The following is a 20,828-nucleotide window of genomic DNA, read 5'->3' as shown; positions in this document are numbered from 1 at the left end:
AAGTATTAAATAATGTTAGCTTTTAGGGGACAGTGTATTGGGCAACTGACTGAGGTTCCTAAGAATGAGCCATTTCAAAATAGCCTCATTTCTTTCTTTTGATACAAATGGAATTCTAAGACACAATTCGCGTCTTGCTTTCAACACAATTTCAGTCTGACAAGATTTCTCACTTGTTTTCTGTGAGTTGTAACAGCACGGTTAGGGAGAATGGGAGCATTTGACGACCTGATTTGGTAAACCCAGAATCTCCACCCTGAGGAGTTTATATGTATATGTATGTTATGAACCATTATAAGATAAATGTATCACCCAGTTTAACAAATAGAATATTACCAGGTGGGTGCAGTGGAAGCACTGTCTGAGTGTGGAGTGAGACAGATAAAAACTACAAGCTTCCAATTCTGGCAAACCAAGATCAGCAATCCCCAACCATCTTACTCCCTCTCACCCTTTTCTCCATTCTCTTCTATGGCTGAGAGCTCCTGCCACTGGCTCTTGGCATATAGCCAGCACCCAGATGGTACTGTGCTGATGCAGGAGGTGAGATGAGGGTAGGAGGTGAGATGGCGATCTATTGCCTGTCCCCTCTCTTCAGGTGCCAGACAGTGGTTAGTAAACTAATGACAGCGATCAGTTGAATGGGGGAAGTCACTGGAAGAGTTTGCAGTTCCATGTGTCAAATCACGGGCATCATTTACCTGGTGACAGCCATATCAGATTATACCAACCCATTTGTTTAAACAACTGGAAAATTATTAGTGATTGATAAATGGTTTGTGCTATTTCTATCACTTGATAAAGTTTTATGTAGCTTAAAGAATAAAATGATTTGTACACTGATTTATATATTTATGAATTTAGTAATATCCCATTTATCAAATATTTTAAATATTCCATTGTATCTTGAGACTTTTTCACTCAACATCATTTCTAAGATTTATCCTTGTTTATGCATAATTTTATTGTGTATTTCATTATAAAAGTATACACAATTTATCCATCGTCTTGTTGATGGACATTTGGGCTATTAGTTTTGCTAGTAAAAATATACTGCTTATGTGTATCTATGTACATGTTTACTGATTTAAGAGTTTCTCTAAAATCTGTACCGAGGAGTAGAATTGCTAGGTCATCGTTATAGTTTTCATTAAAATTTTAGATTCAAGGGGCACATGTTCAGGCTTATTATGTGGATTTATTGTGTGCTGCTCAGCTTTGGACTTCTAATGATCCTTTTGCTCAAATAGTGAACATAGTAACCAATAGGTATTTTTTCAAGCCTTTCTCCCCTCTCTCGCTCCCTGCTTTTTGGATCCCCAGTGTCTGTTGCTTCCATCTTTATGTACATGTTTACCTAATGTTTTGCTCCCACTTAAAAGTGAGGACATGCAGTAGTATTTGGTTTTCTGTTTCTGCATTAATTCGCTTAGGATAATGGGCTCCAGCTGCATCCATGTTATTGCAAAGAATATTTCATTCTTTTCCACGGTTGTGTAGTAGTCCATGGTGTGTATGTACCACATTTTTTTTCTTTTTCTTTTCTTTTTTTTTTATTTTTGAGATGGAGTTTTGCTGTTGTCACCCAGCTGGAGTGCAATGGCATAATCTCGGCTCACTGCAACCTCTGCCTCCCGGGTTCAAGTCATTCTCCTGCCTCTGCCTCCTGAGTAGCTAGGATTACAGGTGCCCGCCATCACACCCAGCTGATTTTTGTATTTTTAGTAGAGACGGGGTTTCACCATGTTGGCCAGGCTGGTTTCAAACTCCTGACCTCAGGCCACCCGCCTCAGCCTCCCAAAGTACTGGGATTACAGGCATGAGCCACTGTGCCTGCCCACCACATTTTCCTTATCCAGTCAACCACTAAGGGGCACCTGGGTTGATTGTATGTCTTTGCTGTTGTGAATAGTGCTGTGATAAATACACGAGTGCAGATGTCTTTTTGGTAGAATGATTTCTTTTCCTTTGGGTATATACCCAGTAATGCAATTGCTGGGTCAAATGGTAGAATTCTAGTTTCAGTTCTTGGAGAAATCTCCAAACTGCTTCCACAGGGGCTGAACTCATTTGCATTTCCACCAATAGTGTATAAGCATTCCCTTTTTTTCACAAACTTGCCAACATATTTTTTTTTTTTTCACTTTTCAGTAGCCATTCTGACTGGTGTGAGCTGATATTGTGGTTTTCATTTGCATCTCTCTGCTGACTAATGATAGAAGTTTTTCATGTTTGTTGGCTGCTTGTGTGTCTTCTGAGAAGTGTCTGTTCATGTCCGTTGCCCACTTTTTAATGTAGTTATTTTCTTGCTGATTTAAGTTCCTTACAGATTCTGGATATTAGTCCTTGGTCAGATGTGTAGTGTGCAAATATTTGCTCCCATTCTGTAGGTTGTCTGCTTAATCTGTTGATAGTTTCTTTTGCTATGCAGAAGCTCTTTGGTTTAGTTGGGTCTCAGTTGTCAACTTTTGTTCTTGTTGCATTTGTTTTAGAGGATGTAGCCATAAATTCTTTGCCTCGGCCAATATTTAGAAGAGTATTTTCTAGGTTTTCTTCTAGGCTTTTTATAGCTTGAGGTCTTTCAGTTAAGTCTTTAATTCATCTTAATTTTTGTGTATTGTGAGAAGTAGGTGTCCAGCTTCATTCTTCTGCATATGGTTAGTTTTCCCAGCACCATTTATTGAATAGGGTATACTTTCCCTATTATTTATTTTGTCAACTTTGTTGAAGATCAATTGGTTGTAGGTGTGCAGCAGCTTTATTTCAGGGGTCCTTACTCTGTTCCATTGGTCTATTGTGTCTATTTTTGTACCAGTACCATGCTGGTTTGGTTACTGTAGCCTTGTGGTATAGTTTGAAGTCAGGTAATGTGATACCTTCCACTTTATTCTTTTTGCTTCGTTCCGTATGAATTTTAGAATAATTTGTTCTAATTTTGTCAAAAGTTACATTTGTAATTTGATAGGAATAGTGTTGAATCTATATATTGCTTTGGGCAATATTGACATTTGAATGATATTGATTTTTCCAATGCATGAACACTGATTGATTTTCCATTTGTTTGTGTCACCTATGATTTCTTTCAGCAGTATTTCAGCAGTCCTAGTTTTGTTTTGTTTTGTTTTGTTTTTTGGTGACTATTGTAAATGAGATTATATTCTTGATTTGGTTCTCAGCTTGAATGTTACTAGTATATAGAAATGCTTCTGATTGTTGTACATTGATTTTGCATCTTGAGACTTTGCTTAAGTCATTTATGAGGTCTAGGAGTCTTTTGGTGGAATCTTTAGGGTTTTCTAGGTACAGAATCATATCATTGGCCGGGCGCGGTGGCTCACGCCTGTAATCCCAGCTCTCAGGGAGGCAGAGGCGGGAGGATAGCTTGAGCCCAGGAGTTCGAGACCTGCCTGGGTAATACAGCGAGACCCCGTTCTCCACAAAAAGGAAAAAAAAAAAAAAAAAAAAAAAGACAATCATATCATCAACACAGAGAAAATATGACTTCCCTTTTTCCTACTTGGGTGCCTTTTATTTCTTTCTCTTGCCTGACTGCTCTGGCTAGGACTTCCTTAATTTTCAGCTTTGAAATATAATGCCACATTTTCCTCCCAAAGTTATTGTAATATTTTTACACTCCTACAGGCATTGTATAAGGGTTATTCATGTTCCATATCCTGGCCAGCACTTAGGAGTCAGACTTCAATTTTTGTCAGTTAAAGGATATAAAAGAGCATTTCATTGTAGGCTTCAATTGTTGCCCTGATTATTGATGTTGTGCATCTTCGTGTTTACTGTGTTTCCCCTTCTTGTAAAAACCCTGTTTTCATCCTTTTTGGGGGGGGGGGGTCAATTGTATTTTTATATTTATTCATGGAAGCTCTTTACATATTAAGGATGCTAATTGTGTTATCTCTTACTGTGTAACATAGCTGGCTGATTTTGGCTCAGGGTTTCCCATGAGGTCACAGTCCAACTGCTGGCTGAGGTTGTAGTCACCTCAAGGCTTTGACTGGGGCTGGAGAGTCCACTTCCAAGGTTATCCTTGCTGGCTGTTGGCCAGAGGCTACAGTTCCTTGCCATGAGGACCTCTCCATAGGGATACTCACAAGGTGGCATCTTGCTTTCCCCAGAGTGAGTGATCCAAGACTCAAGACAGAAGCTACAGTCTTCCTCATAACCTATCTCGGATGCAACATACCATTACTTCTGCCCTGTGTGCTTGGTTGCACAAAGCCTGGTATAATGTGGGAAGGGACAACACAGAGTGTGAGCACCAGAAGGCAGAGAACATTGGGGGCCATCTTGGAGGCTGTCTACTATACTAATCTGTTGTCCATTTTATGCGTTGCCAATATTTCTGATTTTTCAGGTTCTCTAGGTTGTCTTTTGAATGGAAGTTTTTAATGCAGATTAGTTGTTATTTTATAATTAATGCTTTTTCTAACTTAAGAAATACTTGATTCAAAGTAAAATATATTCTAAAAGTATTATGATTTTGCCTTTCACATGTAGGTTCTTAACTCATCCAAATTTTATTTTTGTGTATGATAAGAGGTAAGAGACCATTTTCCCCCTTTCATTTGCTTAACCAATTGTTCAAGAATTAAAGTCATCCTTTCCCTTGCTGATCAACAGTATCACTCTGTCATGTTAAATTTCTGATGATACCTTAATTACTGTAGCTTAATTATGAGCTTTCATATCTGGTAGGCACCACCAACCTGTGACCACTGTAAATCAATTTCTTGGTTTTGGATTTTGTAATTTTTACTCCAGACCTGTATGAGGACAGGCGTGTGGTTGCAGATCCTCACTGAAGATTATAGTCATTATAATTATTTTCTTCCTGGAGCTATATGTGAAGACAGTCATGTTTCCTGGCAACCTCCCTTTGCTGGCAGATGAATGTTTTCTATTCCATTAACAGGGACCCTTTAAGGAGTCCTGCTTAATGGAGGCATTTTAAGTTCCCCCAAGACAGACACTCTCATTCATTGAGCTGACGTTACTCTTTGCCTCTAGGTCTGTCCCGGCTCCTAAGTTCTCATAAGGAATTGATTCAAATTTGCTGTACCTTTTTCAGGTGCGGCGGGGGGAGAAGTTTGTTCCTTGGGGATTTCTATCAAGGTTGATCATACACTAAAAGGTATGTTTATGAAAATGTATTCAGGATTTAGTTATGGTGAGAGGGCTAAGAGCATCTGAACCACCATATTGCCAGAAGGAGAAATGTGCTTTGGTTTGTTTTAACAAAAAATAACATATTATGGCACCTTTTAAAAAAATGTGGCACATTTTTAAAAACCATCACAGGGCAATAGTTAAGTTACAGTGTAACTTCTGTCACCAATAAATCATAGTTTTTAAAGGCTATTTAACATCATGGAGAAATTTTCACAGCCAGTTTAAGACGAATATAAAAGTTGGTATGGTCCTACTACTATTTAAGAGAGAAGGAAAAACAGATTATTAAATGTTTGACAGTTGGTGGCAGAGTGACAGGATATGTTAAAGTCTTACATTCCAAATTCTGTACAATAGGGAAAGTTGAGAGGGATATTGATAAACTAGAAAGAAAGTAGAAAGTATCCCCTTTGCCAAATGAGAAACCTAGAAAGCCAACCTAGGAAACGCATTGTTGTACTTATCAGCTAGAGGAAAAGGTAACAGTTGATTACTCTGAAATATGTGAAGAGATGTTCTGTTCATAACATCTGGGTGTCCAGTTTGTACAGGCTGCTATGCTGCACATGGATTTCAATGAGGTAAACTTGGCCCAACTACACCTGCTAGCAAGTACCACAGCTTGAGTTTGAACCTAGGTCCTGTGCAGCTGTTTCTACCTTGTGTCACTATCACTCTGTCTCCTAATCCAGGAATATTAAATTTTTCATACCACTTTCATTCATTTTGGTTTACCATCAGGATATGGTGCCTAGGGAAGAGCATGCCTGAGGTGGCTAAGAGGTAGAATTATTGTACCAAGATGAATTGTTTAATATGAAAGAGACTGGATACAACTGTTTCACAAAAAGATATATTTTCATTCATGAGTATTTACATTTTTCATATTTGTTTAAAGAATATCATATAACTGATACCTTCTGAAATGGTTCATGCTTTTAAACTCTTCTGTTTCCACTTACCTGACATGGAATTAAAACTAAAATGGTCAAATACCCTGATAATAGAAAGCAACCAGCCAACATAGTAGCTAGGTCTTCTCTTAGATTTGCTGATCAACATTAGCAGTAGTTATCTTAATAATAAATTATTCATTTAAAAATCAGTAGTAATTTTAGACAATTCATAAATAAGTGTGCTCTGTGCAATTTACACGTTTAATATCCTGTGGATACTAAAAGCTTGTATATTGTCAGATTTGCAAATTATTACTTTATCAAATAGTAAGCTTTCCCAAAGATGAAGCTGAGGAAACTTGAAAATTCTAAAGGTTCTCTGGAGAGTTATCAAAGCTCTGCCTGCTTTACAGGAGGAGGTTCCAATTTGCGTGAGAGGGCAGTTAAAATCTGGTTGAATTTCTCGTATCTCTCTGTCTGATTGACTTGTGCGCCTTTGCTGCCCCATAGCAATCGCATTTGAAATTCAGTCTTGCAGATTTCATTCATTTCTTCATCTGGTTGAAAACCTAATCAAAACAAAACAAACAGAAAGTGACTTCAGTTCTGTCTGAGTAGACTGAAAGCTTGCTTAAAGTAGAATCAAAATGAACTTCTTCTCTCTCTCAGAACTTTAAAAAATGTCCCCAAAGAAAAATATAGGATCTATTCTGTATAAGGGAGAGCAGAGTCCCACCCTGCAGAACCTGAGCACCTTCAGAGAAGAAATAACAGGTAAACTCATTAAAAAACAATAGAGTGAAATTGGTTTGTACAAACCACTGTGGGAAGTAGTGCTGTGGGAAGGAGGGTTCATGGTACCTAGGAGTTTCTTACTTGTTTTTACCAACTTTACTGATGTACAGTTTACATGTCATATGATTCACCTATTTTTGGCTGTGCAGTTTGATTTATGACAGTAAGTCTATATAAACCATCACTCCCAGTCTTAGAACACTTACATCACCTTAGTACCTCTTTGCTGTCAATTCCTGTTCCTACTGCAGACCTCAGTCAACCACTGATCTGCTTTCTGTTGCTCCTGTTTTGCCTTTTCTAGGAATTTGGGATAAATGGAATCATCCACTATGGACTTTTTAATGTGTGACTTCTTTCACTTAGCATGATGTTTTTGAGATTATTCCATATGTTGCATGTTAATAATTCATTTTTACTGATCAGTATTCAGTTTTATGGACATGCCATATTTTGTTTATCCATTCACCAATTGATGACATTTGGGTTGTTTCCATTTTCTGGCTGCTATGAGTAACTGATTGTGAACATTTATGTACAAATCTGTGTGGACATGTGTTTTCATTTCTCTAGGAAAGGAATTATTGGGTCATATGGTAAGTATATGTTAACTTTTTTTTTTTTTTTGAGACGGAGTTTTGTTGCCCAGGCTGAAGTGCAATGGTGTGATCTCAGCTCACTGCAACCTTTGCCTCCTGGGTTCAAACGATTCTCCTGCCTCTCAGCCTCCCCAATAGCTGGGATTACAGGCATGCGCCACCAAGCCCGGCTAATTTTGTATTTTTAGTAGAGACAGGGTTTCTCCATGTTGGTCAGGCTGGTCTTGAACTCCCGACCTCAGGTTATCTGGCCACCTTGGCCTCCCAAAGTGCTGGGATTACAGGCATGAGCCACCACGCCCAGCCAAGAAATCTTTACATAGCTTAAGGGCACAAAGAATTTCTCCTATGTTTTCTTAGAGAAGGCTATACTTTAGCCCTTACATTTTGGGTCTATGATCCATTTTGGAATACTGTGTATGGTATGAGGTAAGGATCGAGATTCACTTTTTTGCATGTGGATATCCGATAGTTCCAGCACCATTTGTAGACGGATTATACTTTATCCAGTGAATTATTTTGGCACCTTTGTTGAAAATCATATGTGTGGGTTTATTTCTTAACTCTACTCCATTTAAGAGAGGATCTGGTCTACTTAAGGCCAAAGATGTTCAGGCAACTCTATTAAAGAGGAAGCAGCCTCTAGCCAAAGAGGCATGTGGTTCTCATCCTTTATTATTGCTGGGATAGTTTGTTCTGTCATTAAATATACCTGCCATCTAGATCACAGGATCTTGGTGGTAGAAAGGACAACAGGAATATTTTCTTCCTGATGATGCCAGAATATCCTTGGTGGATAACCAACCAAAGGCCAGATGGCAACTTTTTTTTTTTTTTTTTAGACCAGGCTGGAGTGCAGTGTCATAATCTCAGCTCACTGAAATTAAGAATTGAGGAGAATTGCTTGATTTTCCTGCCTCAGCCTCTTAAGTATTCCTTCTCAAAATTCCACGGCTAATTTTTGTATTTTTAACAGAGACAGGGTTTCGCCATGTTGGCCAGGCTGGCCCCTAAGTCCTGACCTCAGGTGATCTGCCTGCCTCAGCCTCCCAAAGTGCTGGGAATACAGGCGTGAGCCACCGCGCCCGGCCCCAGATGGTGACTTCTATTCATTCAGTTAACATGCTTTGAGCCCCTCCCCATTCACCTGGTCTGGTCTGTGCTGATGAGCAGATCTCTGCCTTTCCTGGGTTCACTGTCACTTACAGCAATGAGAACTTGCTATGTAAATCTACATTAGGATCAACTGAAAAATTCCATCAGCAACCTTTAAAGTGATTTAGAGCTGTAGAACAGCTTATGGCACACTTTTCTAAAAACACACCCTGCTGATGTACTGGCTTATGCAACATCCATGGTAATGTATTCATTGGCTTTGTCTAAGTAGGCACTCTGATCTTTGTTGACTTGTGTGTTTTTATTGTTTGAGTAACATACAGCCAATCCTGGAGAACTTTTTGAGGAAGAAAATGAAACAGGTATGTGGTACTTACAACCACAGCAGACGGTGCAAATGACTGAGTCCCACATTCTGGTTCTGAGGCAGCTCCCTTTTAGAATTAAATGAATGGAGTCTCCTGCCCCCATGTAGTTCTTAACCTTGTGAATCAGACTATGGGTCCTTGAAGAATGTTTAAAAATTATATAGTAATGGAAAATAGTCATCCCCGACGACTGCCTTGGCAAAGCCCTCCTTGTTGAATGGTCTTTCTGCCATCAAACCTTCAGCCCTCCAGCCTTCCTCCACACGGACACCAGAGTAATTTACTTTAAAACAGAAATCTGACCATGTTGCACCCTCCCATGGTTAAACCCTTCACGGGCTGTTCTTCAGCCATGGTCCTAAGTGGAAGGCCCTTCCCAGCTGCACCTCCCTCTGTAGCCTAGTTGGCCATTCCTTAGGTCATACTTTGTACAAATCTAAACCCAAGTACTTGTGGATCCCAGTTTTCACCAGGCTCTCTCAGTGGCTTTGCTTGGATTGTGCCATCTGAGTGGAATTCCCAGCCTGCTTGCTGGTAACTACTTTTGTCCTTTAACAATCAATGCAGTCTTTTCTGGGAAGCTGTCACCAGGTGCTTCCTCTTTCCTAGCATCTCTGACCAAATCAGTCCCTTCCCCTAAGTGCTCCCACAGTACACCCTGCACTTATCGCTGCATGCTGAGATACCTGCTTACATTCCTCAGGACATCCAGTTAGCGTGGTGCCGCGCACATGCCGCATCTGTGATAAATGCCGGCCGTGCTGACTGAGGAGGCTGCTTTCTGTCACCATAGCACTTATAAGAAAGATAGGTTTACACATTGTAGAAGTGCCCCACACTTTCCAGGATGTGTCTGGTGATAAAAGCAGGGGAGCTCACTTCACAGGAATGCAGATAAATGAGGTCTGAATAAAACTCTACCTCATCTTGGCACATCACCTTTTCTAATCTCACCTATTAGAGGTACTATTAATAAGTGGTAGGCAAGTTGGCCAATTCTTGCTCTGTTGCCCAGCACCCAGGCTAGAGTGCAGTGGTGCAATCTCAGCTCACTGCAACCTCCACCTCCCGGGTTCAAGTGATTCTCCTGCCTCAGCCTCCTGGGTAGCTAGGATTACAGGCATGCACCACCACGCCCAGCTAATTTTTGTATTTCTAGCAGAGACAGGGTTTCATCACTTGGGCCAAGCTGGTCATGAACTCCTGACTTCAAGTGATCCACTGGGATTACAGGCGTGAACCACCGTGCCCGGCCCCAATTCGTTCTTGACCCCTTCTCTCTGTTTATTCCATACCATTGAACAAAAGGAACACTTCAAGAAGAAAGGAGAAACAGGGCACTTGAGTCATTCTGGAATTAAGAGGAAGTAATAACCAGCCATATACGAAATGGAAGCCCATTCTTTAATCCTTCCTCTGTAGTCTTTTTCTAAGTGAAGTCAGCCATGCTCTTCCATTCCTTCATTTCAATTACTCATACAGTGTTAGAGAAAAGCTTACAAAAACCACCTCTCACCTGCCAGGATCCTCTCAGCATTCATCCGGTAGCTGTCCGTGGCCTCGGCCATCAATCGTGCTGTTGCCAAATGGTTCAGCATGATTTCACAGCTCTGGTCATTTTTTTCCCACATGTCAGTTCCTTCAAAAGTGACAGCCTGGCGCTCCATTAAGGTCACAAGGGGCATCAGCAGTGGGACTGATACATTATTTGGGGGAACACATGTGGACTCTGAAGAATAAGGAGTAGAGTTTTCCATATTAGATGTTTTCCAAAGTTAAGCACAGAATGAGGTGACTCAGCCCTTGTCTTGTTATAGCAACTGCAGCCTTCTACAAGCAACGCTGTCATCTGATAAAAGCCCTGATGAGCCATCCACAGTGCTGCAGATAACTCAGGGCCTTATAACATGCCCTGTGTACTTGTACTCCACTCCCCAGCAGGGTAGCCCCATGCTTGCTCTGCCCACGTGCTCACCTCTGCCTTCATGCAGGATTTTGCTGAAGGGCTTCAGCTGTTTCTCATAGAGAATGGCAGTCTGGGTGTACTGGTGCCGCAGAGCAGTCCACGTCTTTTCTAACCTTGTGATCTGGAAGAAACGTAGTGTTTTGGAAAAGGTTCTTTTTAAAATTGCCTTTTTGTGGCTGGGCATGGTGGCTCACGCCTGTAATCCCAGCACTTTGGAAGGCTGAGGCGGGTGGATCACTTGAGGTCAGGAGTTCAAGACCAGTCTGGCCAACATGGTGAAACCCTGTCTCTACTCAAAACACAAAAATTAGCCAGGCATGGTGGCGTGTGCCTGTATTCCCAACTACTCGGGAGGTTGAGGCGGGAGAATCGCTTGAACCCGGGAGGCGAAGGTTGCAATGAGCCACGATTGTGCCACTGCACTCCACCCTAGGTGACAGAGTGAGACCCCGTCTCAAAAAAAAAATAAAATAAAATAAAATTACCTTTTTGCTTAAATTTTGGAACAGGTGATAGATACACATGGTAAAAATGTCAAAGTGGCTGAAAGCAGGGTAGAGAGGAAAAGTAATCCCCCATCCTCCCCATCTGCATTGCTGTTAGCCCATCCCAGAGACGACAACTTTCTTCAACTGCTTGTGCGCTTCACGTACACCTGGCCTGCTGGCCAGTCCACTGTCAAAATTTAAGGCAGTATTGGTTGAGAGGAAATAAACACGATGCAAAGTAAAGCGCCTGAATGAAAAATTATAACTCTTGCTATAATAGAAATCAGCATTATTAGGAAAATATGGCAGAATTGATAAGTTGCTTATTTTAAATATTGATCCTAGAAAATTCCATTGTACCTGAACAATTCTGAAAGCTCTTGAAATAAAACTGGAATTGACCTCCCCAAAATTCCTGTCCATATGCACACCCCTTTTAAAAATAAATACATGCATATTATACTATATAAACCATATCTATTCCTTGCCTCAAAAGCATTCAGTATAAGTACATATAGAACAGCCTTATTTTGTTAAATTTCTGCATAATAGTCCACTGTATGGAGAGCTATAGTTTAACTAGTCTCTTAAAGAGTTTTATGACTTTTTTTTCTTTGAGACAGGGTCTCACTCTGTTGCCCAGGCTGGGGTGCAGTGGTACGATCACAGCTCACTGTAGCCTCAACCTCCCAGGCCCAGTGATCCTCCCACCTCAGCCTCCTGAGTAGCTGGGACAACAGGCATGAGACACCACGCCTGCTGCTCATTTCTTTTCTTCTGCAGGTAACTCAGGGCCTAATTTTCTTCTGGAACAATTTAGCAGCAGCATATTACCACTGACTCTGACTGTCCTGAGATAAATGGTCCCCAAGTCATACCCTAAAACCAGCAAGGCTGTGTTAAGTTTTCTACATGAAACAAGGCCAGGGCATTAGTATTTAGGGAATAAGAGCCAACTTTGTGTCAAATATTTGAAGAATTTCATTTAGTCTTTACAGTGCCCTTTAAGACAGGTATTTTGGCTTCGTTTTACAGATCAGAAAACAGAAGTGATTAGGTAACTGCCCAAGGCTTCCCAGCTGGTATGTGGTAGAGCTGAGATTCATTTACTTGGCCTTGAAGAGCTCCTGTATCCAAAAGGAAAGTGAGTAGGCTCAGCACCAGCAAATGTGCTGTGAAGAAAAGGCTGTGGCTGGCCTTCCTCCTGCTGCCCACCATGCTGCCCTTCCTTCTGTAGACCCCTGCTCCCTACCCACTCCCTGAGGCATTGCCTTTCTGAAAGAAGCCTCTGGGTCTGGGCTAGGCCCGTCTCCTGGACGTACTCTCTTGATACTAGAAGCTGAGAAGAGAAGAGAAGGTGGCACATGGCTATAGTGTAAGGGCTGGGTTGGATGGTAACATGCAAAGTAATGTGACTCTTTTTTTGGGCTTTCCCTGGGTATGCCACTTCCTCCTAGGCCATTGAATGCTCCGGAGGACTGTGTCCTGTCACTGCTGATGTGCTCCAGAAGAGAAAGGCTGACACTGTTAAAAGGCAGGGAGCCACCTACAAAGCATGGTAATGTGGTTGGGGACAAGTCCCTAACCGCTGAGTTTGATGTCATGGATGGCAACCATGTGATCCCACAAAACATCCCCTTTACCAGTCTCAGGGGAAGCTGTGGGCTGGAAAGCTTTACCCACAGCCTGGCCTGTTGGCTCTGCTGTCAAAATTCTAGGCAGTTTTAGATGACAGGAAATAAACATAATACACATTAAAATACCTGAATGAAAAAATGATAACCGCTGTTACAGCAGAAATAGGTATATCATGAAAATCTGGCAGAACTTATGGACTGCTTATTTCAAATACCAATCCTACAAAATTCCAGTCTACCTGGAGAATTTTGAAAGCTTCTGAAATAGAATTGACCCCCCAAAAATTCCCGAAGAAGGCACTAAGTTGTTCAACCTTTTATTTTTAAGGTGACCTTGCTTTAATGCAAGTAAATTCTGTTCCTGCCATGATCTGACTTGCGGGACACGTGATTGTGGCTGTTTCCCAGTGGCAATGATGGAATTTCAATGAGCACCTGGCAGAATTTCGGATATAGCCTGTGGCTATGAAACAGCCAAGCCGAGTGACCAGTGGTTTTGGTGTTACTAGAAGGTTTTGTTGGCTGGATTGTAAACTCATACTCAAGTCCTCCAAGCACCCAGGACTTGGGAGAACAGAAGTGGGAGTGCCGATCCTAAGCGATAAAGATGGCAGCATGACTTTCCTCTATGAGGCCTGCTTGACTTCAGATACAGATATTCATGTTTGACACTCATCCTAAAAAACCCCTGGCACAGCAGATAAATTCAAATGCCCAATTTCAGAAATGGTAATTAGGGAGTTCTATGGCAGATGGACCAGGAATGTGAACTTTTTAATAGGACAGTCTGTTTTAGGTGACCTGAACTAAACTATTCTAAGGATTCTCTGATAGAAGCTCTGCCAGTGTCTCATTTCCCAGGGATTATACTAAACTGCCTACACACCTGGCGACCCAGATGGAGGCAGTCTCTTTCTTATACGACACACTTTAGCCAGATGTCTCATCCTAATTAGTTCTCCATGAATCACTACTGTTCATGAGGATGACACTTGCTACTGTACATCAAAGAGAAAGCATGGACTGTCAGCAATTATCTACTACTTTAAAAATAGACCCCAGAGAGGGGGTGTGGTGGCTCACGCCTGTAATCCCAGCACTTTGAGAGGCTGAGGTGGGTGGATCACCTGAGGTCAGGAGTTTGAGACCAGCCTGGCCAAGATAGCAAAACCTGTCTCTACTAAAAATACAAAAATTAGCCACGTGTGGTAGCCCATGCCTGTTATCCTAGCTACTCAGGAGGCTGAGGCAGGAGAATCACTTGAACCCGGGAGACAGAGGTTGCAGTGAGCCAAGATCACGCCATTGCACTGCAGCCTGGACAATAGAGTGAGACTCCATTTCAAAAAAAAAAAATAGACCCCAGTCCAGGCACAGTGGCTCATGCCTGTAATTCCAGCACTTTGGGAGGCTGAGGCGGGCAGATCATTTGAAGTCAGGTGTTCGAGGCCAACCTGGTGAAACCCTGTCCCTACTAAAAATACAAAAATTAGCTGGGTGTGGTGGTGCATACCTATAGTCCCAGCTACTTGAGGCTGAGGCATGAGAATCACTTAAGCCTGGGAGGTGGAGGTTGCAGTGAGCTGAGATTGCGCCACTGCACTCTAGCTTAGATGGCAGAGTGAGATTCTGTCTCAAAAAAGAAAATAAAAAATAGACCCCAGTCCAAACACTTAGGACACTGTCCCCTAAATGAAGCAGCTTTCACTAAGATTCAATTTACTTTTGAGATTGACTAAAATAGTCTGATTTGCCAAACATGGCATGCAGATCTCTTTACAGAACATTAAGTACACATAAAGTAACTGGAAATTTACCTGTGGCATTTCCAGGGCTTTCATGAGAGCTGAGAAGGAATAGAGGTCCCCCATGGAATCCTTCAGTTCCACTGCCACCTGGATGATCTTACTCAGAGTGGCTGCTCGGTCCTCCAAAGTGCCCGTGCAGCCCAGAATGTACACTGCAATGCCGATGGCCATCGTGTTGTGTCTGAAAGCAAGGAGATCAGTGGTCAGGTTCAGGGCCAATGGGACTAGGAGAAAACCAAACCAAATCAGCCAAGAGCAGGGCTGTTTTTGTGCCATTTGCTGCTATTGCTCTAAAATGTGCCGGCAGCACAGTTTAGATGGCCAGTCTCAACAGAGAGAAGGCCCCGTAGCAGGCTGACTGTGGAGGGCCAAACTAGGTCACAGAGGGTACACTTTCCGTCAGAAAGCAAGATGTCCCCGGACAGGGCCATGTTCAACCCTGCACCTGGGGGCACAAAGAGGGAGCTCCTGAGGCAAAGCTGTTCAGAAGTTGCATGTGGCTGCTAGTACCCTGTACCATGAGAGGTCCGTGGAGACAGCAGGTCCCCCAACACACTCTGAGAATCTCTCCTCAGGGTAGCCCAGGGCCACCTCCACTGGGCCCCCTGGACTTGGGGATGGAAGGGACAGGAAAATGAGAGGACATTCTTGATTCAGGACAGTAACACAGCTATCAGAACAAAGGCAGGAAAGAGGAGGTAAGAATGGTGTTATCCAGCCCCACTCCAGAGGCCAGGAAGTGAACGGGGAGGAGGATAAAGATTGATGGGCTGGAATGTGACTGTAAGGCCAGACCCTAATAAAATCAAAATCTCATTTTCCCCAACAATCCTCCCTTTTCTCATCCTAAACTACACAGGTCAACCTCAGAGACCCCAAACAGGAAGCAGGGTGATCTTTCCTCCACATGACAACAGGACTAATATGAATGGGGTCAGTCTGCTGCAAAAGCATAGACTGTGACCCCCTTTCCTTCCCACTGTAAATCAGCACCCAGGAGTTAACTGCTTTACACCAGAATTGCCTCAGTTTCTTCCAGGCTGTGGTACAAGTGCTGGAGGCGAAGCCCCAATGTATAGCTAGTTACTAAAATACAGCATGCATTTGAACTCCAGGGCCACTCTGTCCTGAATGTTCAGAGCTTGGGATGTTACTCCACGCTGTGCTCTCTGTGTCCAGGTGTGTTGGTTTGTCTCTTGCTGTCCTTGAGCAAAGGGCAGCAGGGATTCACTGAGTGCTTAGCATCACTGAGTTCTCTAATGTTTGTTGAATAGGTAACGAGCTCTGCCTCCAAGTGTGTTTGCACACATATGCATGTATGGGGCTCACTTGCAGTGTAAGCTTAGGCTGGTACCTAACTGCTCCACCCCTCAGGTTCTTCATCTGTAAAATGGGAGCAAGGGTTATGAGAAAGAGAGACTGTGTATGGGAGTGAAAATAATTAAACTGAGCCAGGTCTCAGGCCTGTAATCCCAGCACTTTGGGAGGCCGAGGCAGGCAGAATGCTTGAGCCCAGGAGTCTGAGACCAGCCTTGGCAACATGGGTGAAACCCCATCTCTACTAAAAATACAAAAATTAGCCAGGCGTGGTGGCACATGCCTGTAGTTGCAGCTACTCGAGTGGCTGAGGAATGAGAATGGCTTGAACCCAGGAGGCGGAGGTTGTAGTGAGCAGAGATCGGGCCACTGCACTCCAGCCTGGGTAACTAGAGAGACTATCTCAAAACAAAAATAATAATAATTAAAGTGCCTGGCACTGGCAAGCGCCTAATAAATAGCAGCTGTTACTAGAGCGGTCTCTGTGCATGTCTCTCCCTCTGTATCTTGGTCCATTTTGCCTCTTTGTCTCCAGTCTCTTTCCTCTTTTCTCCATTTATCTCCTTTTCCTGATTTGTCTTTCTCAATTAATGGATCCAAACATAGACCTAAAATACATTTTTATTATTTGTTTTTTTCCGAGACAGGGTTTTGCTCTGTTGCCCAGGCTGGAGTGCGGTGGTGTGACCACGGCTCACTGCAGCCCTGAGCACCCTAGCTCAAGGGATCCTCCTGCCTCAGCCTCTCAAGTAGCTGGGACCACAGGCATATGCCACCACGCCCAGCTAATTTTTGTGTTTTTTGTAGAAACAGGGTTTTGCCATGTTGCCCGGCTGGTCTCGAATTCCTGGGCTCAAGTGATCTACCTGCCTTGGCCTCCCAAAGTGCTGGGATTATAGGCATGAGTCACCATGCCCAGCTGTTATCTGATACATTTTTGGAAGAGTGTTGTTATCCATTTGCAAAATATTAACACTGACAGAACATTTTAGATGTTGCTTTTAACTATAAACTCACTTCCCATGCTGCATTCAATTGATTCTTTATTCAGTGTTTTCTCCCCCTATGTTTTAATGGCCTTCTAGTGTTGTATCAATGGTTAACTGAATGGTTATAGCCATTCACTCAACCAACATTTGCCTGAAACCTCCTGGATGCACCGACTATGGGAAAAACAATTCAGGCTGGCAAATCTGCAGCAAAAGCTCCTGTGGTTGGCAAGAGGAGGCATTCAGATGTCACATGAAGGACACTTCCAGAGCAGTATGCCTGGAATGGGTGAGGTGGTAAATTAAAAATAAAGGGTAGTTTTGTATTTGATTCTCAAATGCAAGAAGGTGATGCCATGTGACACATCAGGACCTCTATAACCTTGGCCTTTATTTAATCAACACATTGTAATTAATAAAACTACTCCCCAGGCTCTAAAAAGAAGATCCCACAGGTCACAAGAAACAAGCTAAGAAGCAAGACCCCAGCCAAGAGGCAGTCAGGAGAAAAGAGAAATAAAGTGGAAAGTCAGAAAATAGCCAAGAGAGAAGCTCCAAAGAAACCTGTCGCCCTCAGCCTGTCCTAGCACCCTGAATGATACTAAGAAAACAGGGCTCAGATTCATGAGGCCGGGAACCTGGGGGGTTTCAGGCTGAAATGTCTCATGGAAGAAACGGCAAAGTGTGGTGGCACAGCTCCCCTCTGCTGATAGAACGGAAGCTAGTGGAGCCGGGAGGCCAGGCCCCTGGGGCAGGAGGGAAAAAGGGGACACCCGGAGAGAGGCTGGAACCTAGAAAAGTCTCATCAGGAAGAGCAGGGAAATTCAGAAGTGGGATCTAGAATTCCCCAAAGGCCTAAGCAAAGGGCATTCCCGAACAAAGTCCGCACGGCCCCACTTCTTCACCTCCGTCCTCCCACACGGCTGCAATTCAGCGCTCTCGGTAGTTTCTATGGGATGTACCACGGCTGCGAGACCAAAACAGCAGCACCCTGGGAGTCATCTTATCTGCCGTACAGCCGAGGAAACTCCAACGCAGCAACATCCACCCCCCCAGAGGTGGCTCTTTACCCTGAAAACAGTAAATTCTAACTAAAATCATCAGTCACATTTCAGGTGCCCGAGAGTGACGTGTGGCTGGTGGCTACTGTAATGGTCAGTGCAGAACGTGTCTGTTACCACAGAAAGCTGTCCCGGACAGCACTGTGATCTGGAACTTAATAGAAAGCCATGGGCAGTCAGTCATGGCAACTAGGACGTGGGCTGGACAGACAGAAAACAAGACAGTCCTCCCCAAATCAACTTTAAAAAAATGTGTCAAAAAGGCCAGCTTTTGTGGTCATATGGATATCTAGTCTAGTGCTTTTCTTAAAAACATACCTCATTGTTGGTGTCTTTCTAATTCCTAAACACTCCATTTCAATGGACACCCAGGGCCCTGGCTTTTCATGAGAAGAGGGGAGGGATGCCTCGGAGGCCCCGGGCCAGTGCCGTCATCCCCTGACCTCTGACCCTATTTGTCCACCCCTCAAAGAAAACACTGTCTAGACTCTGCTCTTCCCAGCCGTTCCCACAAACTCCTCCTAATTCCTCAAGCAATCTTAACCCCCAAAGACACAAAGGCGCAGCTCGCTGGGCAGGAGACTCCACTGTGCTGGGGCCCCAGCTCTGCCCTAGGCTGCAGGATCTGTGACTCCTGCTCACACAGGCCAGTTGAGTCACTGGCTTCGGGCCATCTGTTCTCTCCATCTAGGAGCAGGGACAGGAACACATTCTTTGTTCCTGAGTTGTGCTGTCTCTGTGTGCAACCCCAGGATTCTCAGGCTCAGGCTTCTGGGAAGAGTCGCTGTAGGCCATGCGCCCTGACATGCTGTTACCCCAGGGCTAGGCTGGTGCTGAGCCTCTCTCTGTTCTAAAACCTGCTGCTCTGATGCCTGCAAGGAGCTGGGAGGGTTGGAAGTGCAGAGGACAGCACTGCTCACCTTTCAATGATGTCCAGGCGCAGCTGGTGTCCGTGAGGCAAGGTAATGAGTTCCAGGCCTGAGCTCACCCCCATGTTCCTCCTCATCGCTTCAGAGACTTCAAGTATCCTAGCAACCTGTCAAGAGCCAAAGTTGAAATACACTGGATCAGGAAGTGGGCTTGCCTGATCACGGATTCAGCATATGAGAGGAGACACACTGCACTAGGATGGCATGGACACTTGATGTGGTGCATTTCTTCATAAGCAACCACTGCGACTGCTGTTCTTATATGATGTTCAGGGTGTTTTCATACACATAGTGGAGCATAAAACTTAGGGGGAAAAGAAAGACTGGTGGGAGATGCCGACACTACTCTGCAGATCCACAGATTTGTTAAGTGTTTCTGCCCAGCCAGAGAACAGTTTAGTTCTCAAAGCTTTTGTCTGACACAGGCCGGATCCTGCTGTGACGTGTTGCTGCCAACAGCAGGGCTGCATGTGTTCGGAGCGACCGATCCCCTGCAGTGGAAAAGCGGAATCTCATCCAAGAGCCTCTCTGCTGTGGGCTTTGCCATTCATGTTCTCACTTAACAGCCACAGCTGGCTGCTATTACCCTTAATTACGCTTCTCCTGGGCTCAGTCAATGCTCTATACGTCTGGAAACTATGAAAAATGTGTACCATGATTGGAAACCTGAGATCTCAAATACACTTCTTTCTCCTGAGAGGCTTTTCTTAAAATCTTTGTCCCAGACAGCTCTCAACCCATCTCCATTCTAGTATGTAATCTCAGTTTATTAGAATCAGGTATTAGTTATTACAATGTCACGAAGAAGAGTTACAACTGAGCCAGTGTGTCTCTAAAATGGGGCCAATAGGCCAGGCACGGTGGCTTATGCCTGTAATCCCAGTGCTTCGGGAGGCCGAGGTGGGGGGACTGCTTGAGGACAGGAGTTTGAGACCAGCTGAGCAACATAGCAAGACCCCATCTTTACAAAAAATTAAGAATTAGCCAGGCATGGTGGTGTGCCCCTGCAGTCCTAGCTACTTGGGACACTAAGACAGGAGGATCACTTAGCACAGGAGTTTGAGGTTACAGGGAGCTATGATCATGCCACTGCACTTCAGCCTGGGTGACACAGCAAGACACTGTCTCTAACAACAAAAGAAAAATTAAATGGCGGCTAATGATACCTCACAGCACAATGATGTACTAAGAGTGGAACTAACAGCTGCAACAAGTCTAGCCACGTGAACACACGGCAGGCATGAGGCGGCTCCTCTCCTTGATCTGGTACACCTGTCCTCAGCCTTAATTACCCCAGGCTATCAAAACACATCTGGACGTTTAGGTGGTATTACTAACCCTGCCTTGTAACTTCTGTGGCTGAACTACTGTCAAGCCTGCGGGGATGACCCTGTGGATGAGCTCTCCAGTGGCAGACGCCAGGACAGGATGCGGAATTCCTACTGTGCTCCTACCTGTGCTCTCTGGGCCTCAGTTTCCCCTTTTCTAACATAACTGCTAAGTTCACCTTTCTCAAGGACTCTGCAAAGGATTCAGATAACTTTAGAACTTCCAAAAGCTACCTGAAAATACAAGTTGTGAATCATCAGCCATGTGGAAAGGGGAAGAATTCTGGCCAGATCTTGGGAAACAGATTTATACCTTGACCTTGGCAAGGCAGCCTAAACGCATGCCA

The 20,828-nt window shown here is 43.7% G+C and overlaps 1 protein-coding gene across 1 annotated transcript in view; it reads right to left on the bottom strand.

Annotated features, from left to right (window-relative positions):
• Positions 1-6,023: 6,023 nt before the first annotated feature.
• BCAR3 (BCAR3 adaptor protein, NSP family member) overlaps positions 6,024-20,828 on the bottom strand; it is a 120,173-nt gene continuing 105,368 nt past the window's right edge. The window contains 5 exon segments of the mRNA XM_033196637.1: positions 6,024-6,649; positions 10,475-10,687; positions 10,934-11,045; positions 14,867-15,038; positions 19,145-19,260. Coding sequence (XP_033052528.1) covers positions 6,471-6,649; positions 10,475-10,687; positions 10,934-11,045; positions 14,867-15,038; positions 19,145-19,260 — 792 coding nt within the window. The 3' untranslated portion in view covers positions 6,024-6,470.

This window comes from Trachypithecus francoisi, unplaced genomic scaffold (genome assembly GCF_009764315.1).
Source record: "Trachypithecus francoisi isolate TF-2019V2 unplaced genomic scaffold, Tfra_2.0 Lachesis_group5, whole genome shotgun sequence".
NCBI classification, from domain to species: Eukaryota; Metazoa; Chordata; class Mammalia; order Primates; family Cercopithecidae; genus Trachypithecus; species Trachypithecus francoisi.
The sequence above is the reverse complement of the archived record's forward strand: the minus strand, read 5'-3'. Positions and strand labels throughout refer to the sequence as shown.